The 23,513-nt window shown below is 52.0% G+C and overlaps 8 protein-coding genes across 8 annotated transcripts; 5 read left to right on the plus strand and 3 right to left on the minus strand.

The window, feature by feature from the left end:
• Window positions 1-97: 97 nt before the first annotated feature.
• ACET3X_001257 (uncharacterized protein) lies at window positions 98-916 on the minus strand (the record flags this gene model as incomplete). The annotated part of the gene is made up of 2 exons (XM_069446528.1): window positions 98-663; window positions 721-916. The coding sequence occupies 2 exons, from the start codon at window positions 914-916 to the stop codon at window positions 98-100; spliced, it is 762 nt and encodes a 253-aa protein (XP_069311499.1).
• A 2,052-nt stretch (window positions 917-2,968) lies between these two features.
• ACET3X_001258 (uncharacterized protein) lies at window positions 2,969-5,645 on the minus strand. The gene is made up of 4 exons (XM_069446529.1): window positions 5,376-5,645; window positions 5,158-5,325; window positions 4,259-5,103; window positions 2,969-4,210 (listed from the first exon to the last, which is right to left on the minus strand). Exons 1-4 carry the CDS (start codon window positions 5,500-5,502, stop codon window positions 3,116-3,118), a joined length of 2,235 nt encoding a protein of 744 aa, XP_069311500.1. The 5' UTR covers window positions 5,503-5,645; the 3' UTR covers window positions 2,969-3,115.
• Window positions 5,646-5,847: 202 nt separating this feature from the next.
• On the plus strand, window positions 5,848-9,493 carry ACET3X_001259 (uncharacterized protein; the record flags this gene model as incomplete). The annotated part of the gene is made up of 3 exons (XM_069446530.1): window positions 5,848-5,986; window positions 6,039-8,659; window positions 8,708-9,493. The coding sequence occupies 3 exons, from the start codon at window positions 5,848-5,850 to the stop codon at window positions 9,491-9,493; spliced, it is 3,546 nt and encodes a 1,181-aa protein (XP_069311501.1).
• A 273-nt stretch (window positions 9,494-9,766) lies between these two features.
• On the plus strand, window positions 9,767-10,364 carry ACET3X_001260 (uncharacterized protein; the record flags this gene model as incomplete). The annotated part of the gene is made up of 4 exons (XM_069446531.1): window positions 9,767-9,781; window positions 9,837-9,971; window positions 10,025-10,092; window positions 10,172-10,364. 4 exons carry the CDS (start codon window positions 9,767-9,769, stop codon window positions 10,362-10,364), a joined length of 411 nt encoding a protein of 136 aa, XP_069311502.1.
• Window positions 10,365-10,947: 583 nt separating this feature from the next.
• Window positions 10,948-13,257, plus strand: ACET3X_001261 (uncharacterized protein; the record flags this gene model as incomplete). The annotated part of the gene is made up of 9 exons (XM_069446532.1): window positions 10,948-11,083; window positions 11,143-11,381; window positions 11,433-11,472; window positions 11,525-11,895; window positions 11,947-12,277; window positions 12,338-12,481; window positions 12,544-12,793; window positions 12,858-13,014; window positions 13,078-13,257. 9 exons carry the CDS (start codon window positions 10,948-10,950, stop codon window positions 13,255-13,257), a joined length of 1,848 nt encoding a protein of 615 aa, XP_069311503.1.
• A 1,480-nt stretch (window positions 13,258-14,737) lies between these two features.
• On the minus strand, window positions 14,738-15,571 carry ACET3X_001262 (uncharacterized protein; the record flags this gene model as incomplete). The annotated part of the gene is made up of 3 exons (XM_069446534.1): window positions 14,738-14,789; window positions 14,851-15,469; window positions 15,523-15,571. 3 exons carry the CDS (start codon window positions 15,569-15,571, stop codon window positions 14,738-14,740), a joined length of 720 nt encoding a protein of 239 aa, XP_069311504.1.
• Window positions 15,572-16,453: 882 nt separating this feature from the next.
• ACET3X_001263 (uncharacterized protein) lies at window positions 16,454-19,941 on the plus strand (the record flags this gene model as incomplete). Its single annotated transcript, XM_069446535.1, has 3 exons — window positions 16,454-16,616; window positions 16,714-18,509; window positions 18,559-19,941. 3 exons carry the CDS (start codon window positions 16,454-16,456, stop codon window positions 19,939-19,941), a joined length of 3,342 nt encoding a protein of 1,113 aa, XP_069311505.1.
• Window positions 19,942-20,842: 901 nt separating this feature from the next.
• ACET3X_001264 (uncharacterized protein) lies at window positions 20,843-22,506 on the plus strand (the record flags this gene model as incomplete). The annotated part of the gene is made up of 3 exons (XM_069446536.1): window positions 20,843-21,046; window positions 21,099-22,108; window positions 22,158-22,506. The coding sequence occupies 3 exons, from the start codon at window positions 20,843-20,845 to the stop codon at window positions 22,504-22,506; spliced, it is 1,563 nt and encodes a 520-aa protein (XP_069311506.1).
• Window positions 22,507-23,513: the final 1,007 nt, after the last annotated feature.

The raw sequence follows: 23,513 nt of genomic DNA on the forward strand, positions 1-23,513 counted from the left end.
TGAAAATGCTCTGTACAAGGGGAAGAAGAAGGAGAAGAAGAAGAAGAAGAAGAAAGAGAAGAAGGAAGGCCGACGATCAAAGCTATGCTATCGTTGCTTATGCGTAGAACCAGTACTGTGCGCTGTACTCGACAGTAAAGCTTCCCTCGATGCCACTGCAGTCCTTGGGTGCCACGCCTCCCGCGGTATGTATCCGGTAGACCTCGTTGTAAGCCCAGGGCTCAGCGCCTTCGCTGATGACAGTGGCGTTCAGCTTCAACCATGGGACGCTACCCAGTCCGTTGGTACCCTTGGTTGCAGCCTGGGGTGCTGCGCTCTTGCCGTCGACCGCGCACTCTACACGGCCGTAGTTGACCTTGTCGGTTTCCAACATGAAAAGAGGCACACCAGCGGCGGTAAACTGGTGGTGGCCTGATAGTCGCTGCTCTGCTTCGGTCGAACTGGGAATGGCGTAATCGAGTGCAAGCGTGGTAACCTCGGCGAGTGTGTTGACGTTGAGACGGGCGGCATCGCAGGTCGCATTGAAGAGCGTGGCTACAGCGCCCACAGCTTTGGGCACATCGGAAGAAGAAGATGAAGCGCAGGTGTAGTTTTGGGTGCCGCGACCAATAGCGATGTGGCGGAGGGTGGTGCCTTGTGCTGGGGCGGCGAGGGGAGTGGGTGCTGCTGGTTGTTAGCATCTGTTGGTAGTGCGTCGTTTGGAAGGAACAAGATACATACCAGCAGGGAGAGCGATATTTGACAAATCACATAGTGAGTCTGTCTTCCTCAAATCATCGTATACAGCCGCTGGCAGCTCCGCCAGCTGCTGTCTCGGAATGAGTGCTGCTATCGAGTCGGCAGTCTGTGTTGGAGCAGCGAAGAGGGGAGAGGGGGCAAAGGCCAAGATGAGGCTGAGAGCCGTGGTGAAGATCATGTTCGATTATTGTCTTCCGTTGTCTTGGCTGTGATGTGGATCGAGTGGTTGGTATTGGTTACCGAGTGTTTCGATGTTGTGTGATGTCGACCCAGTTGGCGAGACGTCGATGATGTTATATCACGAATTTGCGAATGCGAAGAGTAGATGTAAGCCTTGCCGGTGTTGCTGGGATGCGTGCAATCTTTTCTCGGAATAGAATATCGGCAAGGATGACGATCTATTACAAGACCTTGTCGGAAGCAATGAGATCCGTGATGCAAGAAAGTAACGCGTCGAAGCGGGATGAAAACCTGGTGAGACGAAAGTAAACCGCGAAAATCTATTCACGGAAAGAGCCCCAGAGTCAAGGAAAGCGCGGAAGTGGAACTGCTGATTTGGTGAGGGGGAGTGTAAGAAGGCGCGTTTGTGAGTGAGGAAACCGTGAACGAGGCCGTCTATGCCATGTTCCTATATAGAATCTGCAGCCACAAGTCGCAAGTACACGACAGCCATCTTTTCTTTCCCCAGCGCCTAGTCAGCTCCACACAGATCCTACTACGTTTCCGTGTACACGAAGCCGATCAACCGTTACCGCCAGTCCCACTTGCCCGTGTCGCTCGCTAGCGTAGAAAAAGGCCCCAAATATAGCCAGCCGGGGTACGATTGGCTGACAAGAAACAAAAGGGAAGGAAGGGTAGGTTCGGGCGCTGTGATTTGCTCATCTACCGAGGCGCTCGGTGACCACTATACCCATTTCGTCCCTGGCGCAGACGCCCGTGGGGATCGCTGGAGAGATGGCTATTTTGGGGGCTGGTTGGAGAGGAGGTTGGTAAGAGTTCGAGAGCGAAATTGTGCGTACTAAGCTGCTGATGCGAACTGACATGTCAACATGCGAGGCTGCTGATGGGAACATGCCATTCAGGCTGTGTAGATGTGAAGATAGACACCTGCTGATGGTTGTTCAACCAAGTCAGCCAGACGGCGCCCTCCAGTGCGAGTGAATTTAGCAAAGCAGTCCTACCCAAATCCTCAATTTCTCTCTCAGCCATAGATGTGCATCGCAAATAGCATACCTCCAAGATTCCCTACCACGGCGCGTGACCCAGCGACGTCCGCACCCGGTCCTTCCAATTTCCTTCCCTTCGTTCTGCATCCCCACCACCCGCAGAGCCGCCCGTCCTACACACAATCTCAGCTGCTGGAGTACCTGTGTACCCGGTGAACCTACCTTGGAAGCCTTGCCCTCTACCATGCCTAAAGTAGAAGGTACATTCCCTAGAAAAAGGCCACTAATTCATCTTAAAGGCTATTAATACAACCTACATCGAGTGGAGAAATGCCAGCTAATATCATCCACCCGAGCATCCACAGCAATCAACCAATGGTGTGTGGGTGCAGGGAGAGCACCTCGAACGTTCTTTCTGCCAGCGCTTCGCTATTGGTAGCGGAGGGCGCAGAACTGGTTCCTGGGATGATTTTCTTGCTTTAGCCTGTTGACCCACTGGCTGGCTGGCTGGGCATGTCAATGTCGTGCATGTCAACTTTGTTTGATGTTCCGCACTTGCATGCCGCATTCCTGTATCCACATCGAGTTCGTTGGTTGAGGATTGTCGGTAGGAGATAATTGACTACGAAGAGATAAGGAAGGAAGGCGAGGATGGGCGTGTCGCCTTCCGGATTAGTAGTTGCTCATACAGAAATACTGACATCGCAATACGCCACACATAACCGTGGAAGGTCCTTCGCGCTTGGAGAAGAAGTTGGCAGTCCTGGGTCGAGTGGCCCGCTTCCTTGCTGTCTCTCTATGTTTCATCTTCTGGTCATGTAAGCGTCAATATGAATACTAAGAAATCATACCCAAGATGTTCCTGTGATCATCCGCCACTCGACATTGTCCACAGCCGCCGGGTAGTCAAGACACCGATGCACTGTGATATCAGAAGGGATACACGGCAACGGTTAACAGCTGGAGTACGCACAGGCTAGGTTGTTGACATCTGCACCCGATGCTTCCTATTGCCCGTCGTGTCACGGTACATCTTGCTGATGGTCAAGCACACTAGAAAGAGTCTTTCAATTGCATTGAGAATACCAGGACTTATGGCACAGCCAATGCGCTACAGCTAGCTCGGAAGAGAACCGCTCACATGCTGAAGACCACTATAATAGTACACGCGTCTGGAGACGCTGATCCTTAGGCAGTCATCGCTCAGCCCATCACGATGCTCCTTCCTCTTCGTTATGCCACGCCGCCGGATCTTCTGGCCCAGGAACAGGCCCGCCAGGCACACTTGGTCCAACAACGGCCGCTGCGCCTGCACTCGTCTCGTAACTAAACAAGAAATAGAATACCATAAAATGCAATGCCAGCAGATACCCTGCAAAGATGTTGCGACTTGTCCGTGTTTGGAGTACAAACTTGGTGACCCGCAGGATCATGCGTTCGAAGAGATGCATGCGCTTCATAGCCCTTGCGCTCTCGCGGCCTCGGAACGCGGCAAAGGGGCTGAGATTAGATTCATAGGCTGATCGGTACTTGGTATCGACCACTGAACCCCCACCATCGCCCATGTTGATGGCGGAGGGATTAGGGTTTGTGGCGTAACTAGAGGCGCTGGATGCTGGCCCTCGGTTGACCGCGTTGTAACTACTCACATACCTCGTCTTCTCATACAAGTCCAGATTGTCCTTTTGTAGCGCGCCAATCTCACTTCGCAGCGATGAGACGGTTTGGTAAGACTTTTGAAGCTCAGCCTCGAGCTCAGAGTTGCGCTTCTTGAAGCGGTCGCGTTGGGCGGTGATCATAGGTAGAATGCCAGACCCGCCTCCCGCGGGCTCGCCACCACCGCCGCCTCCAGCGCGCAGAGAGGCCAATGTTGGGGCTTGCGACGAGTTGTCGAAGCCGGAGATGATGGACGAGGTGGGTGATGAGCGGCCTCTTCGGCCTCCGGCAAAGGAAGATTGTGGATAGCGAGATACATAGGTTCCTGCAACTGACATGCCAGACGGGTCAAAGGCATTGGTCGCTTCTTGCTGGACTTTTTCGAGATCGGCTTCCAGGGTTTCGTTGAGTTGTCGTGACTTTTCCAAGTCCATGTTTGTATTGGAAAGCTCTTCTTGCAGAGCTTCAAGCCGAGTCTGGAGATCTTGATGTGAGACGCGCATGACGGTGAGTTCATTGCTGAGTTTCTTGTTGCGAGCAAGTAGTAGCTGTTCAAGTGTTTCGCCTTTGCCTTTGCCAGACGAATTGTTTTGCGAAAGTGCGACGTCGGTGGCCTCGTCGTCGTCGTCGCCTGTCGCGAACTCGATCGACTAGCTACAAGTCAGCTTGGGCTCGAAAGCACGGTTTGAGAAGCATACCTTCAATACTTCTAGTTCCTGCTTCACATTCTCGTAATCGCTCCACTTTAGTACTTTGTCGCGAAGTGCTTCCTTCTCACTCCGAAGTGACTTGATTTCGCGTTCCAGGCTTCTCGTCTCAGTTTCGAGGCGTGTTCGCTCGGAATCCTTTTCGAAGCGGGCGTTCTCAAGCTTTCGCAGGAGTGATGAGTTCTCGGAACGTAGTCGCAGGAACGCAGGGTCGTCTTCGGCAGCAAGCTGCTGCGTGGGTGCAGACGCAGACTGGGCCAGTTGGAGGCGCAACTGCTCGTTTCGTGCTGTGACTTCGGCCAATCGGTGGCTGGTTCGCTCGAGCTCTGAGCTGACAATCTCGAGCTCCGCAGCAGTGGCACCCCGACCACCATCCTCGTCGGGCGCTTCTCCCTGGCCAAGCCGCTGCGAGACTTCGTAACTGGCCTTGAGTTCCTTCAGCAACCGGTCCTGGTTCTCGACCTTCTCTTCCAGACTCTTCTCCTTGGACTCCCAGTTGTCTTGCTTCTCCTGCAAGACGGCCGACCACGATGCCTCGACATCCTTGATTTTGCTGTCCCGGCTGTCCTCGAGTGCTTTCCGCGCTATGCGCTCCTGTTCGAGCTTCTTGTCAGACTCGTCAAGCTGTGTGGTCAGTCTCGCCACCGTCTTCTGCAGGCGCTCGTTCTCGGACGTGAGCTTGGGCACAAGCTCTTCCGAGGTTACAAGCGAGTCGACGGAGGCTTCGAGGAGCGGGTACGGGTCGGGTGCTTCGGAGAGGGGCGAGTAGACCTGGAAGAAGGCGGCCTGCACCGTCTTTGACTGGTTGGAAATAAGATCAATGAAGTTTTGGTATGCTGTGCATCTGACTTAGCCGAGCACCATGCGCTGCGCGAGTCGGGAAGGCTTACACTTCAAGAGGCCTTTGATGTCGCTGAGCTTGCTGGCATCGTCGAGCTTGCGGAAGTCTTTGGTCTTTTGCGCGAGGTCTTTTCGCTGCGTGAGCGTGTCTCTCTGGTGCGCGACGAGGTCCGAGGCTACCGTGTCGAGCTGGGGAATGAGCGTGGTGAGATCGATGTCTGGCGCATCGTTAGCCATTGCCTGACGGGTTGGCCGTGCCTGCTCCTACTCCGCCACGCGCCAATAGCCTTTTGGAACTTGTTTTCCTCGTCGTGCTCGTCGTCTGCGCCGCGCTCCTGCCTCTCGCCGCTGGTTCGAGTCTCGCCTCGGTCGTCCATGTCGACTCCGCCCTCCATTGGTGCGCTTCGGTCGCCGCCTGTGGGCAGGAGCGACGCGTAGTTGGGATGCAACGAATAGAATGGAATGAAAGAAAAAAGACCGGCACCTCGTGCGGCTTCGGTCAGGCGTGCTCCAGGTAGACTCCTATGGCGCGCTGAAAGTCACGGACTGGAGTTGGTTACGTATGCACACAGCTTCCCCATGAAACCGCGGAAAGGTGCGGCGTTGGGCGGCCCTAATTGGTGGGCTGCGGGCACAAGAGAGCTTCACCCGGCAGCACGAGCGCATTCCCACATCCACCATGCGCGCCTCGTACACATCGCTGCCGTAGCCGGTCATGGCGCGTGTGAGGGTTGACAATCATGGCAGAAGCATCTTTCCACCCCCAGCGACCGCCTCCGCTCGATGGCCCCTACATCCTCCGCAAGCTCGTCGCAAACCTACCGCTGTCCGCCGACGGCCCCTCTACTGACGTGCGCATCACATGTGTAGAAGTATCGAGTATGTGTGGCCCCTTGTGTTCGTGCGCCTTGCCAGGTACTCATGTCTTTAGACGGCAATCTCTATGTCGGCACCTCTGCCTCGGAGATCATCCACTTTGTCCTCCTACCACCAGAGACCGACGACCCTTCCGAAGAACCCACTGCCATTATCGCCTCCAGACTGGAGCCGCCGCACAACGACGCTAATGGGCCTGGCGTGCAGCAGATCCTGTTGCTTCCCAAGATCAGCAAGGCCTGCGTACTGTGCAACAACACGCTCTCCATATACTCGCTCCCCGAGCTGAGCCCAGACTCGACCTTTAAGCCGATTGGATGTCTTTGGGTCGGGGGTGTGGATTTGAACGAGGACATTGACGCGTCTTCTGAGGATGGCGTCGTCGTCGTTATTGGCCTGAAGAAGCGCTTGCGACTGGTGCAGATATCCGAGAACGCCCCTCCGAAAGCGATCAAGGCAATCGAGTACGGAGGTTGCTTAGTCTCCGTGCGTCGAGATACTTTCTCATGCGCTGCTGATGCGCACTCGTATGCCCTCCTCGACATTGTACACCAGCAAAAGATAGGCCTATTCCCCATCTCATCCTTGGACCCCAATGCTGGTGACGTCGGCGGAGCTGCTGAGCATCTGGCGACCGTACCTAGCGCACCCTCTCGAAGCGTCTCTTCTGCAGGTCGGCATCCACAAGGTCCTGAGGAGACGCGTGGCCATGCTCGAAGTACCAGTCTCAATGTGCTTGGGCTCGGCGGTCCTTCTAGGACAGCTAGTCCTCATCCTCCGGCGCAGCGATATGGCTTCGATGTGCCAGAGTCGCTGTCTCGGGATATGTCACCAGCCCCTGCCCGTTCCCCTGCGCGGGTGCCAATGGGCGGTGAACAATCTGAGAGAACATCTAGTCGTCCTCGTGGCGGCGCAACCTCGCCCGACAAACCTCTGCCACCACCTCCTGCAGAAGAGGATGGGCCACAAGCTGAGGAGCCACCGCTGCCACAACCGCCGCCATTCGTTGCATTGAAACCTCACGTTGCATCACCAAATCCGAACGAGTTCTTATTGACAGTCGGCACAACACCTTCTGATCAAGGTGTCGGCATGTTCGTGAATCTCGACGGGGATATGTGCAGGGGTAGTATCCAATTCAGTAGTTATCCTGATGCCATCGCTGTCGACGGCTCGGGGATGGACTTTTCAGCATCCCTCAGTCCCGACACGAACGCCGAAGAAGGCTATGTGTTGGCTGTCGTTCATCGAGAAATACAAGGCAACACTACCTATGGTGTCGAGGTACAGCGATGGGATGTAGATCCGAGCGCTGGGGACGTCGAGAAGTACTGGCTCAACTTCAGTGCTCTCGGTCTGCCGCTTCACAGCCAGCATTCACACATATCGACGCCTATAGGTATGCGCACGGTGGTGCAGCCTTACGATCTCGTGATACCAGAAGTAGGTGCAAAACTGACTGTTCGAAAGCTACAACTTAATCCGACCGGAGAAGCAGCAGAAGAGGCCACACAGGTTGCGAATAGCCAAACGAGGGCCGATCGCGAGTTTGCAGAGCGCCTGTCCAAGCTACAGTCCCAGATTGTCGTCTGGGCTGGTGACCAGATATGGTGGACGGTACGCAACCCACTAGTGACCCGTTTGGATTCGCGCATCGAAGCTGCGCAGTACATACAGATGGGAGACGTCACACGCATTCAGCCGGATAGAGGGGCCATAGAAACGATATTGGGCGATATTCGAGGGCAAGAACCACGCAATGAGTCTGAATATCTCAGTCTCATATACATTCGTCAAAAGGCCTCGCTCATGCTCTTTATGGACGTAATCCTACGTACAAAGACAAACATCATCATCTTCGAAAATGAGAAGCGCATCACAGAACAAGCGCTCATCGAGGGCGAGATGGATCCACGAGTTGTCTTGAGCCTGATGCCGATCCTCTGCCAAGAGGTCATCCAAGGGTCTGATGGCATACAAATTTACGGCGGCATCACGACTCTGGTAGAACGCTTCTTGCAAGAGAACGACGTTTCTGCCATGTCAACAAACGTCAATGGTCCCTTTGGTGATAATCTGCTGCACTTTGTCAAGCGTTATCTTCAGTTTTGGAGACGGCGAAAAGGAATGGCCAGTGTGACCAACGATCCATCAGTATTCAAGAGTGTAGATGCGGCGCTGCTTCATATTCTTCTACTGTTGGACCAAGGCAGCTCGAAAGGTACGTCCAGCCCAGGCGCCCAACGAGTAGAACTCTATGATCTGGTGGATAAGGAGGTAGAGTGCTTTGACCGTGCTGTACAATTGCTAGAGCACTTCAAGCGTCTCTTTCTGCTCAGTCGCTTGTACCAGGGCAACTGTAAGGCTTCCATTAAGGCGTCACACGTGCTGGCAACCTGGAAACGAATCCTAGAGGGCGAAGAGGACAAGGGAGGTGAACTTGTAGATGGCGAGCAGAAAGTGCGCGACTATTTACGAAAGATTCGGGATCAGGGCCTTGTAGAAGAATACGGCGCGTGGCTAGCTAACCGGAACCCCAAACTGGGTGTTCAAGTATTCGCCGATGATCAGAGTCGAGTCAAGTTCGATCCTACCCGAGCTGTTGCTTTGCTCAGAGACAAAGCACCAGGCGCGGTCAAAGACTACCTGGAGTATCTCGTCTTCGGCCAGAAAAAGGTAAGCCTATGACTATGATTGGGTGGTTTTTGCTGACATGGCTCACAGCACCCTCAGTACGTAAATGAACTCATTGCTTTCTATCTCGACAGCGTCATCAACGAGCTGGAAAGCAACGCCGGATCGCGGGCCACGCTATCGCAAAGCTACGAAACATACCGTATCTTGGAGCCGCCCAAACTAACATATTTCTCCTTTATAAGCGATAACGCTCTCGATGCAGATTGGTGGAGCGCGCGTATACGTCTGCTCCAATTACTTGGCGAGACATCCTCCTATGATGTGAACACAGTTCAGTCACGCCTACAGCCGTATGAGCAAGAGCTGGTCTCAGAGATGATCATCTTGAATGGTCGACAAGAACAACACGAGGAGGCGCTGAAGTTACTTACCCATGGTCTTGGTGACTACAACACTGCTATAAGCTACTGCTTGTATGGTTACGCCTCAATACATCGACGTGCTACGCCTGGCGCACCACCTGTTTCACATAGCCAGATACCCACTCGGCCCGAGCAGTCACGCATGTTTGGACACCTTTTAAAAGAATTTCTGACTATAGAGGACCTTTCACAGCGTGTTGAGCGCACAAGTGAACTTTTGGAACGCTTTGGAGGCTGGCTCGATGTGGCTGATGTCTTGGCAATTGTGCCAGACGATTGGTCGGTAGATGTGTTTTCTGGATTTCTGATACAGACGTTACGGAAGCTGGTGAGAGACAAGGCAGAAAGTGATATTGTGAGGGCTCTTAGCGATGCGCAGAATAGTCAGACGAGCAGCGAACTTGTAGAGAAGAGAGACGAATGTGGGGCTACATTTGAGAGGATCGCGTAGTAGGACACACATCTACATCATCATGGCGAAAATGGGACTGAAGCACACATAATAAATCTGAGTCGTTGTGTTCCTCGATGTCACAAACGATTTTGAAAGCCCGTTGCACATAGCGCTCGCGCCTGCCTCATGGGAGTCTTGGCGTTTTCCTTACCCGAAAGCACAAGCAACACCGGAGTGTTCCACCATCACCACTCACTTCGCTCTTTGATTCATCTCCACTTCAATCCAGCTCGATTCGCACTAAGTCATTCGCAATCGCTCGGTACCACGATGCAGCGCCGCATGGTAAGTGTCGACGGTTTTCGCATCGTGTTCCGCAAGTTCGCGCTAACGGCGGCAGCTCACCAAAGACGAAGAAGCCTCAGCTCAGACTGAGGACCTGGAGGTGCGTCGTGAGGACCAGGAGAAGATCAATAAGTTCAGTTCGCTGCATCAGAAAGAGGAGGTTCTTGAGGAGGGGCTGAGGGCCAAAATTGTATGCTGCCGAAACGCTACCTCTGGTTGGTACGTGGTCTAACCTATATGCAGAAGGAAAAAGAAGACTTGGAGGAGATCTTGGGCGAATTAGAGCTCGTCGATGAAGAGGAGAGAGTACCGTAAGTTCTCTGTGATCCACTGCAGAGTGGCTCCTCATCAGAGGTGATCTAGCTGTCATGAAGCTAATCACAGCCGCAGATACAAGGTGGGTGACTGTTTTGTCTCCTTACCACAGCCGCAGGTTCTCGAACTTCTTAATTCTTCCACGGAGACCATTGATGGTGAGGTGGAGGCGCTAAAGGCCAAGCTAGAAAGCATACAAGAAGAGATGGGAGAATTGAAGAAGGCCCTTTATGGACGCTTTGGACGCAGCATCAACCTTGAAACATAAGCAGCGCAGAAGCCACGGGCTTTCACCTTGTGGTTGCCAAAAAAAAGAAAGTCATTTTTTCAGAATTGAATACAAGTTCAACCCAAAGGTTCCTTTCCGAGATAAGGCCAATTTCGGAATCGGCGTTCCCAATGCATGCCGTCGGAATAAGCAGATGCGCAGAAAAACACATGTACATCACTGATTCAGGGTAAGCTCCGCAGAAATTCTCCGATTTCCCTTGGAGCCGCGCATCGGCAAACTGGCCGATGCTTAGCGACGCCCTACGGTGTCTAGTTTCCCGTGGGCAACTAAACGGCAATCGTCATCCATTCGTAGGTCAAGCACCGCCTACATCTAGATTGGGCAACGTTGTGATCGACAGGCCAACGTGCAGCCACATCATTATCGATCAAGGCCACTGTGGCACATACTAAAGCACCTCGGATAGCTGACTTCAGTGCCCGGGGTCAGGTGTATCCACTTGCTACCGAAGTTCATTGCATCAATTCTTTAACCCCCACAGTTTCCTTCGAGAATATATGTTTGTTATCTGTCCGAAGCCACATTGCTGTTGGACAAGTGTGCCATCCAGCTGATTACCATGGACAGCGGCGATCTAGAGAAAAGTTATTCCCGGGAGCAGCAAGGCTTAGGTCCGGGGCATGAGGCTATCATGTCGCCAGTCGCTCTTGTGCGGAGTTTTACATCGAAGAGCCAGAAGAGCTCAAGGAATAACAGTACGTTTGTTCTATTAAGTGTGATGTTGGGGTTGTGTTCCACTAACTGGTCAAAATAGCCGGTGTAGAAAGCTCGCGTGCTGCGCGGTTTAGGGAACTCGGAAAAGATGTCGACGAGTCTTCTGATGCGGAAGACGAGATCGAAAGAGTTGCCTCGCGAACACCATCATCCCTCAATTCGCTCGAAAAGTCGAATGCTTCTTCCGAACCGTCGAGCGTTCAGGAAAGCCACCCAAGCGAGCGTCGTGTTATTCGCTTCGAGGACGGAGATCCTGAGAACCCTAACAACTGGGGCCGTGTGGGTCGATGCGTGGTACGGGTAATGTTACAAGGCTAATACGAGATGCAGTGGAAGAAGATCTACGCCCTTGTCGTCGCTATTATGAGCGGTAAGTGAACCCCATCCACCTTCTACAGCCAAGAGAACTAACATGTACATAGTCATGAACAGTACCATGACCTCGAGTCTAGCAGCCGGTGCTGCAGTCCCTATATCTCGTCATTTTGAAGAGTCCGATGAGTATAAGCTCATTCTGCCAACTTCAATTTATCTTGTCGGCTACGCATGCGGTCCCATGCTTTGGGGACCGCTATCGGAATCGTACGGTCGCAAGGGAACAATGGTAGTATCTTTCGGCATCTTTACAGTGTTCTCTATTGCTTCAGCTCTTGCACCAAACTTCGCAGCGCTTGTAATCTTTAGGTTGCTGGTGGGTGTGGGAGGTAGCTGTGCCATCAGCGTTGTTGGTGGCATATGCGCGGACATATATCACAACCCTAAGTATCGTGGTAGAAGTATGGCTATATTTATGGTAAATTTTTCTAGCTAGTAACGCATATCGTATGCTGACCTTGAGCAACAGGCTGCGACAACCTTTGGCCCGATCTTAGGTCCTCTGGTATCTGGCTACATTGCCGTCGTGTCTTGGAGCTGGGCCTTCTGGATTGGTGCTATATTTGCTGGTGCAACATGGCCTTTATTCTACTTCTTTGATGAAACATACGGACCAACAATCTTAAAGCGGCGGGCTCAAAGATTACGCAAAGAAACGGGCGATGAGAGGATCGCAGCACCGCTGGAACTAGAGAAGACAGACTTGAACCATATCTTCACTGTCATCCTGACTAGACCGTTGCGCATGATCTGCTTCGAACCTCTGGTACTCTTCACCTGCTTATATCTGAGCTATGCCTGTAAGCCAATTGTCTTCGCTGAAAAGCAGAGACAGCGGTATACTAATGCCTCTCTCACAGATGCCATATTCTACATATTTTTGCAATCCTATCCAATCATTTTTCAGGGTATTTATCACTTCAATGCCGGAGAGACCGGCATCGCTTTTCTCCCCATTGGCGTCGGTGCAGTCATCTCCGCTGGTATCTATCTATCTTGGGACTGTGCGTATCTCCAAATACCAACTGCGTGTGAAATACTTACTGACGTTATCAATTGAACCTAGGGTATCTGGCTCGCTCTCAACGTCTGAACCGGCCTTGGTCACAGGATGAAGAGATGCGCCGTCTACCCCTAGCATGTATAGCAGGCCCATTCTTTGTTATCAGTGCGTTTTGGCTTGGCTGGACAAGTAGAGAGGGCATACACTGGATTGTACCGACTCTCGCTGGCATTTTGTTTGGCATGGGTTACCTGTGTCTATTCATGGCTCTACTCAACTACCTCGTTGACGCATACGAAATTTTCGCTGCAAGGTACGCTGGGCCTGTACGAAATGCGTATGAGACATACACTGACTTCGTATGTTCGCATCTGCAGCGCCATGGCCGCCGCCTCACTATCTCGGTCTTCCTTTGGTGCTGTGTTGCCATTTGCTGCAAAGCCGATGTATAGAGCCATGGGTGTGGCTTGGGCGACAAGTTTACTAGGCTTCTTTAGCTTGGCGCTTTGTGTTGTGCCCTTTGTATTTGTAAAGGTAAATTACGACTGACGAAATGAGCATGAGACATAAGCTAACTCCATGTCTCCAAATTTGCAGTGGGGTGGTACGATGAGGGATCGAAGTAAATTTTGTCAGTACCTGAGGCAGAAGAAGATGGAAGAGGAGACAGAAAGGGGTAGGGAGAGGGAGAAGGAGAGGGAGAGGGAGAAGGTGACATTGAGTGTTAATCAGCTCAGCGCCAAGGCAAACGAAACTCCTGTCAAGGAAGATGTGTAGACTATCACTGGATGGTGGCGTTGCATGTATCATGCCGCAAACAGCGAGGTCATAAAACTGGGCTGTAGACAGCCCTGACTTTATGCCAGAAATTACACATAACGTAGCAGGTCCAGCTTTCAGGTGACAGCTTGTTACACAACCGTACAGGACAGACTCATAGCACTACGAGATCCCTATCCTGCATGCAGAAGACCGGTCAACATCGGCCAGAATGGTCCTCCTATTTTCACATATCAGAACGCGACAGGAATCAGGGAATATCGTGCAGGCAAACAAATCAACAGCCAGATGTCGTTGAACTGGAATATGTCAACCAGAATAAAAAAAAGCAGGAAAAGAGACTGCAAGCCAGGGCATCGATATCGCACATAATCACTGATCATTGCTGTAGTCCGCCCGATGTACCACGACTCTCCCACCTCATCTAGAGCACCCACAGCACCAAAACAAAATGATAACATGCCTCCAATCTTCACTGATATGCTTGTCGCCTCGTGCGAGTCAATAAGATTGTACCCATATTCTTGTCGAAATCTAACTGACTCCTCAATAGCGAGGACGAAGTAGACAATGGACAAGTATCTAGTAGCAGCGCCCAGGTTGGAGACGATGTCGTTGTAGGACTTGTGTACTCAACACGAAATTACCTAGGTAGACTATGAAACACATGAATTGGAAATCCTAACCAATGAAGCCAGCGTTGGAAGACCTATATAATGATGACTGCGGTAAAAACGAGTAGATGGACCTCAATAGTCTTTCTGGCGAAGTTCCGAACAATTGCATTGAGGTACCGATGGAATACAAGTTAAAGAGGTTGCTACTTGTCATGACCATTGCTAAGACTAAGTGAAAGAAGTGCGCTCCCGAGCGGTTGCAGCATGGATCCGATCAGCGCTGCGGAAAGTCCATCGCTATTGGCGAAGCAGCGGCCCACTTCGCACTTGACCAGAGGGTTGACGCGAATCTAGAACAGCACATTGTGGTGAACCCTGGCAGTCAACAGACTCGGAAACGGCAATAACAAGTATCTCACTTGATGATGAAGATGCCTCCTCCTACAGTAACAATGTTAACTAACTTACGAAATCACCACAAGCGTCTGGCCTCGATGTACTCCGGCATGAACTCTGAGAAGCATCCCGATCAAAACGGTGAGAACAGGCATGACTACTGTACCATGAGATCGGCATGCGTAGCACGCCTTCACGAGGGCGCCAAGGCCATAGTATTTGCTAGAGGCCCCCAAGTATCTAGAGCAGCATTCCCCGAAATCCAAAACTTTTTGTGTAATAGCGACAGTTATTTTGGGTGTAAAGCTCAAGACTGATAGCCAGAGAAAGTCAACTGTGAACGAAGAGATGTTGGGACTCGCAGACGCCCGACGAGTCATAGCACAGTTTGAGTCGTTGAGATTGCAAACGTGTCATGCCAAGCACAGGCCCGATACTGTCTGCTTGGAGCTTCTTTCTGGAATTCACGCTGAAAGCCTCTCGGTTCGATTTGATACCCTTGCAACCAGATCTGACCTAGGAGTAGGAATTCGGGTTAGGTTTGTGACATGGTGCCAACGTTGACGTCTGTAACTACCTCATAACCGGTGGTCTTGCTTCCTTGTTGAACGCCATCCTGCTGCAAAGCCATTCGACCGCTTCCTGTACACCAGTTCCCGTGAGAGCACTGCACGGGAGTACTCTGCTGTCCCTCACATTGCCCCCCTTTTCTCCCTCGAACACTCTCCTCACAAAGCCTTCTTTTATCCGTACGACTTCGACACAATCTTCCCGATCTTGTTTGTTTGCGAGTATCAAAATGGGAACGCCGCTGGCATCTTCGTTGGCCAAGGCACTCTCTAGAACCAACTTGCACTCATCCAGCCGCCCGATATCGTCTATGCTTGCTGCATTATTCGCGCCCATGTCGGCGAGAGTGGCGTTGCCCACATCGCTGCTGTCTATGACGAAGACGATAGCGTGGCAGCTGCTGTAGTATGACTGCCAGAGCCCGCGCAGGCTGTGCTGGCCCCCCACGTCCCATATCTTGAGGTATATTGGTGGATTTGGTGGAGGGAGTGCAATGGTGGCGACATTCTGTCCGACTGTCGGGACTGTTTTAAGGTTGGGGTGGGAGGGCGTGTAGGTGCCTTTGATCTGCTCGAGAAGCGTTGTCTTGCCGGCATTGTCAAGGCCGAGGAGGAGAACAGAATACTCTAGGGGCGGTTAGACTAGTCGTGGCCGCTGCGGCGGAGACTTGGATGCGCACCTTCCTTACTCGTCGCATGGAGATATATGGACTTCAACAGGTGATACATATTTTACGCGACGCGGTCAGTCGGCGCGCGCGCTTCACATGGCGGACAGCTGACGGTCGTGTACGGCGCGCGGTTGATCTGGGACGTGTTGTCACCTATCGATAAGCACCGAGCAGCTAGCCCCCAACAGCACTCTTCGTGTCATGTGACGCGTTTTCTCCGCGGTTCAAGATGGAAGTGAATAGATTGTCGCGGGTGAAAACACGCCAAGATGCTGAACCAGGCACCGCCATCTCGCGAGCTCCGTCGTTTGACTATCCTCTTCTTTGACTGCTTGCAGACGACTTCCGCACATGGGCAGAAGGCAATGGAGCAAGTCGTCACTCTTGAGCCTGCACACCAAACATGTGGGCATGTGACATGCTAGAGGAAGACTACGAGAGCTCTAGCCACGGCATGACATCACCATGGCACCGCCACGCTTCGCATAGTGGCACCGTGACCACACACCAGAGATGGCCTCAGTAGCGTCTAGACGCGTACATTGTGTCGCCGCGGAAGCCGTAGATTACGTGCAGCGCTTGCCGGCGATGCGTCTTATCTAGAGTACAGTGAGAGGTTCGGCGCTAAATGCGCGACCAGTGCAGTTGATCGACGGGAAATCGGATGTTTAACAAGGTCATCTGCAGCTTGCTCCCACCCACCCACACACATGCACACATCAGAGGGGCACGACCAGCACGGGGATGTGCCTTTGCTCGTGCGCTTAACAGTTGCCATTGTACGGCGGCAGATTTGTGACGTGGACAGATAGCCTCGCAGTCGACAGTTTGAGCTGTGACCATACACGCTCACCCGAAACAAGGTTGAGCTACAGATGGTCTGACTGGCTGCCCTTGCACTCGTCGAAACATTTGCAGCTCTTTGCACAGCGACACCACCATGGAAGATCGCACGCCCACCGGAGGCAAGACGAAGCTGTCGCCCGAGACGTCGCGTCGGAGCAGCACCTATGGCACCGGCAGCGACACGCCTACACAGAGCGCGTCAGGCACAGATTCGGCGCGCAGACGCCCGCAAGCTTCCATGCAGCCCTCTGGCTACGGTAAGAGCTACATATGCATAGCCTGCCACCCCTCCAAAAAAAGAAGAAGAAGAAAAGAAATACAAAAACGGAGTGGATGAGGCTAACGCGACTATAGGCTCCATCACGTCTGCAATCGAGCGCCGCCAGCAGAACGCGACGACCGCCGAAGGCTCGACCAAATCCAAGAAGCCGCCCATGAGCCGTCGCGCGACATCGTCCAAATGGCCACAGAAGGGCCAGGAGTTCAGTGTCGACGACGCCGAAGAAGAAGTGGAGCTAGACCAGGCCCAGCAGGACCAGCAGAAGAAACAGCGACAGACACCGCTGCGTCGCAAGCCATCGACAGTCCGACGCCGCACCGCCGCACCGCCGCCTAACCTAGCCACCATCGACTCGACCGAAGATGACGAAGTGGGACAAGCAAATGCTGGTCCGCCAACGGGCACCGATGCCGACGTCACACCCTCGTCCAGTGAGGAGACAGTACAAGATGAAGAGGAAGAAGACGAAGACGAAAGCGGAGGCGGCAATGAAGAAGACGACTTGAGCGACGCAGAGAGCTTCACCCTCCGTGATCGCCAGGATGCTATCAATGTCACACATCCCTTCGGTATCAGGATCTGGAAGCCTGCCCTCTATAAAAAGGGCCGTTCGGTGCAGCGGAATGCTGAAGCAGACATTCACTCGTCGCCGGGTCTCTACGTCAGTAGATGGCTGCTGCTCTTCAACATCGCCTGGACACTCATCTTTGGTTGGTGGCTCGCTGTTGTCGCCACGGCCGGCGGTCTACTGTGCGCCCTGCTAGGCTTCAACGAGAGTTGCAAGGAATACTCCCACCTGCTGTTCCACCTTGCCGGCTATCTCTTCTACCCGTTTGGCAAGTACGTCAAGCTCATGCAGGATGAGGCTTACATACAAGAGGATGAAGGGGAGGGTCGCAGCATTAGTGAGTACGAGCAGTGGCAGAGCGGTGATATTGAAGAAGGACGCCTGTTCTTTGGACCAACAACGGGCACAAGTTCTCTAATCGGCCGGAGACGCAACAGCGTTGACTCTGCCGGCGGAGAGACGACGAGCTTGCTTGGCAGAGACGGGCGTGCCAATGTCATTCATACCGACACTGCCAACACCAAAAGGAGGCTTTTTGGTCGTGGCAAGTGGAATCTTGGTCGGGTTGTCTTCTTCCTCTTCTTCTACGGTTTCCTTACACCCTCGCTGTTCTTCGTCTCAGCCCTGTGTTGGTTCCTCGTCTTTACGATACCCATGGGCAAGACCACACTGCTGCTGTTCGATCATCTACGGCGACATCCCCTAGCGCTTTCGTTCCATTCTGACAACGGCAACGTGCGTCGTCCTGGAGAGTCGTCGTCAATACTCCTCTGCACCTACCGCGCAGTCGGTATCAAATACTGGAAGTACACCATTGACGGAACAAACATTTTCCTGATCAATCTCCTTGGCTTGGTGGCCTTTACCATTTTCGACTACTTCGTCTTAGCAGAGGCTTTGGAGATGAAGTTTTGGTTGACCGACCAGTTTCTGCTGTTTACCCTTGCCTTGTTGTCCATTATCCCGCTGGCATACTTCATTGGTCAAGCCGTTGCCTCCATCTCAGCTCAATCCTCAATGGGCGTCGGTGCCACTATCAATGCCTTCTTTTCCACGGTGGTCGAAGTGTTTCTCTACTGTGTGGCGCTCAAACAGGGCAAGGCCCAGCTTGTCGAAGGGAGTGTCATTGGTAGCATCTTCGCCGGTATCCTCTTCTTACCAGGCCTATCCATGTGCTTTGGTGCTCTGAAGCGTAAGACACAGCGATTCAACGTACGCTCTGCCGGTGTCACCTCGACTATGCTCCTCTTCGCCGTCATCGGCGCCTTTGGTCCAACACTGTTCTATCAGATCTATGGAAGCGTAAGTCTTGCCCCATCACCCTGCATCGCCCCGCTAAAAAAACAATCAGCACGAGCTCAATTGCCACCAATGTGTGCACCCTAGCCGGCATGTGCCCCTCGAACGAGACTGCCGTAGATGTTACTACTCACAGACACCTGCACTCAACGACCGCTTCTACAACGAAGCTGTCAAGCCTTACACTTGGTTTGCGGCTACTATGCTCTTCTTCTCCTACATTATTGGTCTTCTGTTCACTCTCCGAACCCATGCCGCTACCATCTGGACCGAGCCAGATGCCCAGGAGAGGAAGATTCTTGAAATGAGCGCAAGCAGCCTTAGCCAAAGTGGTCATCTGGATTACCCACATTCTTCGTTTGTCAGACAAGCGACTGGGCAGTCTGTCTCCCGTGCGCATATTCGTGACAGCCAGTTGTACAAGCGTATGGTCAGCCAAACTCTACAGGAGGTTGGGCTCGGGCCAGAGCAAAACGGCTCGGACGACAGACGGCCGGCCTCCAAATCGGACAGCCATACCCCGCATTTGGTACCACCCAAAGACAGTGATGCGCACTCACACCACTCTTTCCACGTCGAAGGTCTTACAGATGATGCTGCTCAGTCACTTGCACGACAGATTACAGAAATTGCGGCAACTACAACTGCTCTAGCAACGCGCGATGTTACCAGGGCTCCACGCAAAGCCGCTCAACTTGCTCATACACAGAGTAAAGCCCATGTCGATCGCCCCGTTCATACAAGAACAAACACGGAGGCTCCGCCTGAAGAGGTCGATACCGCCACCGGACACGCTTCTGGGGGGCACGATGCACCAAATTGGAGCCGACAGAAGAGTGCGGCTATCCTTTTGACGGCGACTCTGGCATATGCAATTATTGCTGAAATTCTTGTCAACACAGTGGATGGCGTGCTGGAGGGGTCCGACATTGACGAGAAGTTCTTGGGTATCACGCTGTTCGCGCTGGTACCCAACACGACCGAGTTTCTGAACGCCATTTCTTTTGCCATGAATGGCAACATTGCTCTGTCAATGGAGATTGGCTCTGCATACGCTTTGCAGGTTTGTCTCCTCCAGATTCCTGCTCTGGTATTCTACAGCGCTATACACACGGGCTATATTCCCGCTCAGGACGCTGCCAGCCAGACCTTTACCCTGATTTTCCCGCAATGGGACATGATCACTGTCATTCTCTGTGTGTTCCTTCTGTCATACATGTACGGCGAAGGCAAAAGCAATTACTTCAAGGGGTCTATACTCATCTTGTCGTATCTTGTGGTCATTGCTGGGTTCTACCTGTCTGGCTTCAACGACTTCCAGAAGATGGGAGTCGATCCGATGGATACGCTGGCGTTGGGGGGCTTGGTCGAGCAGCAGGTGCAATCCATGACATTCAGAACACCTTCAAGGGGACGCAGTGGTGTGGCATATTGAGACAGCGTCTTGTGGTATCTACATATGCTGGTGGAAGTATCGAGAAGATTAATGACTGTCTGTATCAAACAGGAGACTACACACCGGGTACATAGCGCAGGCGTAGAGGGGAAAATTGGCACATTGGGTCTAGATAGTAATGAATTGTATATGATGAGGCGCAAATGTCCAAGTCTGTCAATGGACAGGCCTGCTGGAAAGGCGAGGTATCTCTCGTAGCGATCAATTGGACGTGTGGGGGGATGGAGGGAAGATGCTGGTGAAGTTTATAGCCTCAAGATACATCAAGTCGGCCCGGGAGGCGTGCTCAGCCATGGTGCTGACGACCGCATGGCAGCAGCACAGAATAGGTGCGAGGGATGCAGATGGACGGCGGAGTGCGGCGGCTTTGTCTTACAGGTCACGATGCGACGACGGCAGCAAGTAGCAGCGAGTCGAGTGGGGCGGTGCTGCGACTCGACGTGGGTGGGTTGGATAAGCGGCAGCGCGCAGATGGTGCGGCAGTCTCGGAGTAGCACGTTTTAGTGGGTCGCCAGCGTCAGTGGGTAGGCATGAGAAGATCAATCGATACGCCATGGCACTCCGCGCCTCTCCGCCGAGGCTTCCATTGACCCTCTTTTTGCTATTTGAACATCGCCGTCGCCGTTTGGCCTCTGCGCGCGACATGCCACCAAGACAGCACGGCATCTGTCACCTCGTATAACCGCACTGCATGCCTGGGGCTTCGACCAAGTCGACACAGCTGAAGCCGCAGCACCCCCGCGCTCGCGACCAACTCTCCATGGGGCGTCGAACCTGGCGTGCTCGTCATTGATAAGAAGGACGGACCCCCAGCCCATTCGCTGCTGAAGCGCGCAATATTTCCCACACCACTTGGGCCGCAGACACGGTACTCGTCGCGATGCGGTTCGCGCCACCTTGCCGCCTGTCGTGGCAGTTGATGTGTGTCTTGTTTGCAACCGTCTCCGCGGCTACCATCTCATCCACCAACACCTCTACCGCGCGTCCAAATCTCTACGATGGCACTCTTCCACTTGCGGATGCGCAAGGCGACGGAAGAACGATTGCCCAGGTGGTTCCATTGACACAAGAGGCCGTCAAATCAGTTCGTCAAACACTGGCTGTCGCATCGCTCTTCATGCGCTAACAAGGACCAGGTCGAGGGTAACCTATACAACACAAATTACTCCAGCGCTGCCCGAATCTCCAATGACGAAATTGCGTACATCAGCTGCAACACAAACGACTACAACGGCTTCGACACTCCACAGGGCGTCTTCGAACGGGCTTATACCCAGGCCAACATCTCGGCCATCATACTGTACAGCACAGCATCCAACTACTGCAACTATACGCAGGACAGCGCGCAAAGTATGATTGAAGAGTTCGCCGTCTACTCCATGACGAGCAGAGACGCTTCAGCCGAAGTACTTGGCGCCATCATCGATCTCCCGGCCCACATGAAGTACTTCGTGCAAGTCGAGGGAAGGGATGAGGGGGGCAATAGTGGCAATGGCAATCAATACCAGCAAAACCCCCTAGGTCCCTCGCCATCCACGGCTGTTGCCATGATTATCCTGTACAGCATCACAGGAATCATAACAGCTTTGTTTCTCGTCATCATCATCACTGGCGCGGTGCGCGCGCACCGACATCCGGAGCGATATGGTCCTCGAAATGTCCTTGGCCGACCAAGGCAAAGCAGGGCAAGGGGGTTGGGGCGAGCTATCCTGGATACCATACCCATCGTTAAGTTCGGGGATAAGCAGTCTGCGAAACCAACTGATGTTGAGTTGGGATCGACGGCAGAGACGAGAGATGTACATGGCGCAAACGTAGATCCTGAAGTACCCAACAGCTTACCCACGACTACGAACCACGAGGGCAATACCCCAAACACAATGACCGACTCAGCCAACACGACACAGGCTGCCACACCAATACCTTCAGAGGAACATCAATCGGGCATCGCACCGGCACAACCTGCTGCAACAGGTGCGACGGTGACTACAAACAATGCGGAGCCAGACGAGGGACTGGGATGCTCAATTTGTACCGATGATTTTGAAAAAGGCCAGGATCTCCGCGTGCTTCCTTGCGATCACAAGTTTCACCCAGAATGTGTAGATCCTTGGTTGCTCAATGTGTCTGGCACATGTCCATTGTGGTGAGTACTCTTTTTGACCTAAGGTGCCTACTGTGCTAATTCCCGTCAGCCGAGTTGACCTTCGCCCTGTGACCTCACACGATTCGTCCACCTCACAGGATCCAAATGCGCTTGCCCCGCCTCTCAACCCTGAAGCCGAGTCGTCACATCGCCGTCGAACTGCGCTTTTCGATATCCTCTCTCTTCGTCATCGACCCAATGCGTCACCCGAAGAACGTATAGGCGCTCTCCGGCGCTTAAGAGAACAGGGTAGAAACCAGAGTAGTGATGTGACAGCGGGCACTGTCAACGGGAGCGCTGAAGACGTCACGATATCACGCGATAGGGGGAATAGGCGCATCAGTGCGAGGCTGAGTGATGTTTTCGCTGGTCGGACGCGAAGAGAGAGACGTGACTAGAGTCTGGCGCATCAAGAGGCACCAGATGGTATTATACCAAACGCCGCGTCCGACCATAGTCAACCGAGACATTAAGCTAGAACAGGAGCGCGGCTACTAGTATACATAGAGCTTATAGTGTTACCTTGTCTATCTAGCACATGGGAATTTTCAGTCTTAGAAAATAAATTAGTATTTTAAGTAATCTAAAGAAGAATAAGGTAGGTGCATACTTCGCGTACTACCTGTGCTAAGACCTTACTAAAACTACCTCTACCCTATAATACCCTATTAACTATACTAGGTAGAACTAAGAAAGGAAGTTAAAATATAGACTACGCCTTAAGCTATTAAATAAGATATAATTCTCTTAGTATAATATACTATAGCTACCTATAATATCTTTTAAGAGATACTAAGTATAATAAGTAGAGGCTTAGGTAGAAGCCTTAGCTAGTTAGCCTTAGAGTTAGAATAGTACTAGAGTTAAAATATATAAGATATAGCTTAGCTAGAAGGGTACTAAGGTCCTAATATAATTACTTTTTTTATTATCTCTATGGATAAGGAATTTACTCTTAATATATACTTTATATAGAAAGACTAGTAAGAATTATTATTATTACTTTCCTTAGTATACTATTAGAATATAGAGCTATCTCTTACTATTCTCTTATAGTATAAAGTAAGTACTATTACTTATAATATTATAAGTAATAAAGGTTAAATCCTCCTTATATAAGGAATGCTATAGATAAAGGAAAGGAGATTAAGTATAAGGCGCACTAAGTTACATAATATACTATTACGCTAAGGTCTAATATCTAGGATAGTAGAGTACTTTAAGATAGTAGCGCTATTATAACTATCTACTAGTAAAGGGATAAAAGAGATAGTAAGACCTAAGGTAATAGGTATAAGAATATATTAGATCTTATTATTATACTTATTATAGTTAACTTAAATAGTTTATCTCTTATATAGATTATTAACTAGTTATTCTATTATTTATAGAATTAGTAGTAATT

This window comes from Alternaria dauci, chromosome 1 (genome assembly GCF_042100115.1).
Source record: "Alternaria dauci strain A2016 chromosome 1, whole genome shotgun sequence".
NCBI lineage: Eukaryota > Fungi > Ascomycota > Dothideomycetes > Pleosporales > Pleosporaceae > Alternaria > Alternaria dauci.

What these genes read in the sequence shown, in the direction of transcription:
- ACET3X_001258 (XM_069446529.1), bottom strand. Translation starts at nt 5,502, where the DNA reads ATGGAGGGCGGAGTCGACATGGACGACCGAGGCGAGACTCGAACCAGC. An exon ending in GGCTATTGGCGCGTGGCGGA is followed by an intron (nt 5,326 to 5,375) that starts GTAGGAGCAGGC and finishes ACGATGCGCCAG; the next exon opens with ACATCGATCTCACCACGCTC. An exon ending in CATCAAAGGCCTCTTGAAGT is followed by an intron (nt 5,104 to 5,157) that starts GTAAGCCTTCCC and finishes TCAGATGCACAG; the next exon opens with CATACCAAAACTTCATTGAT.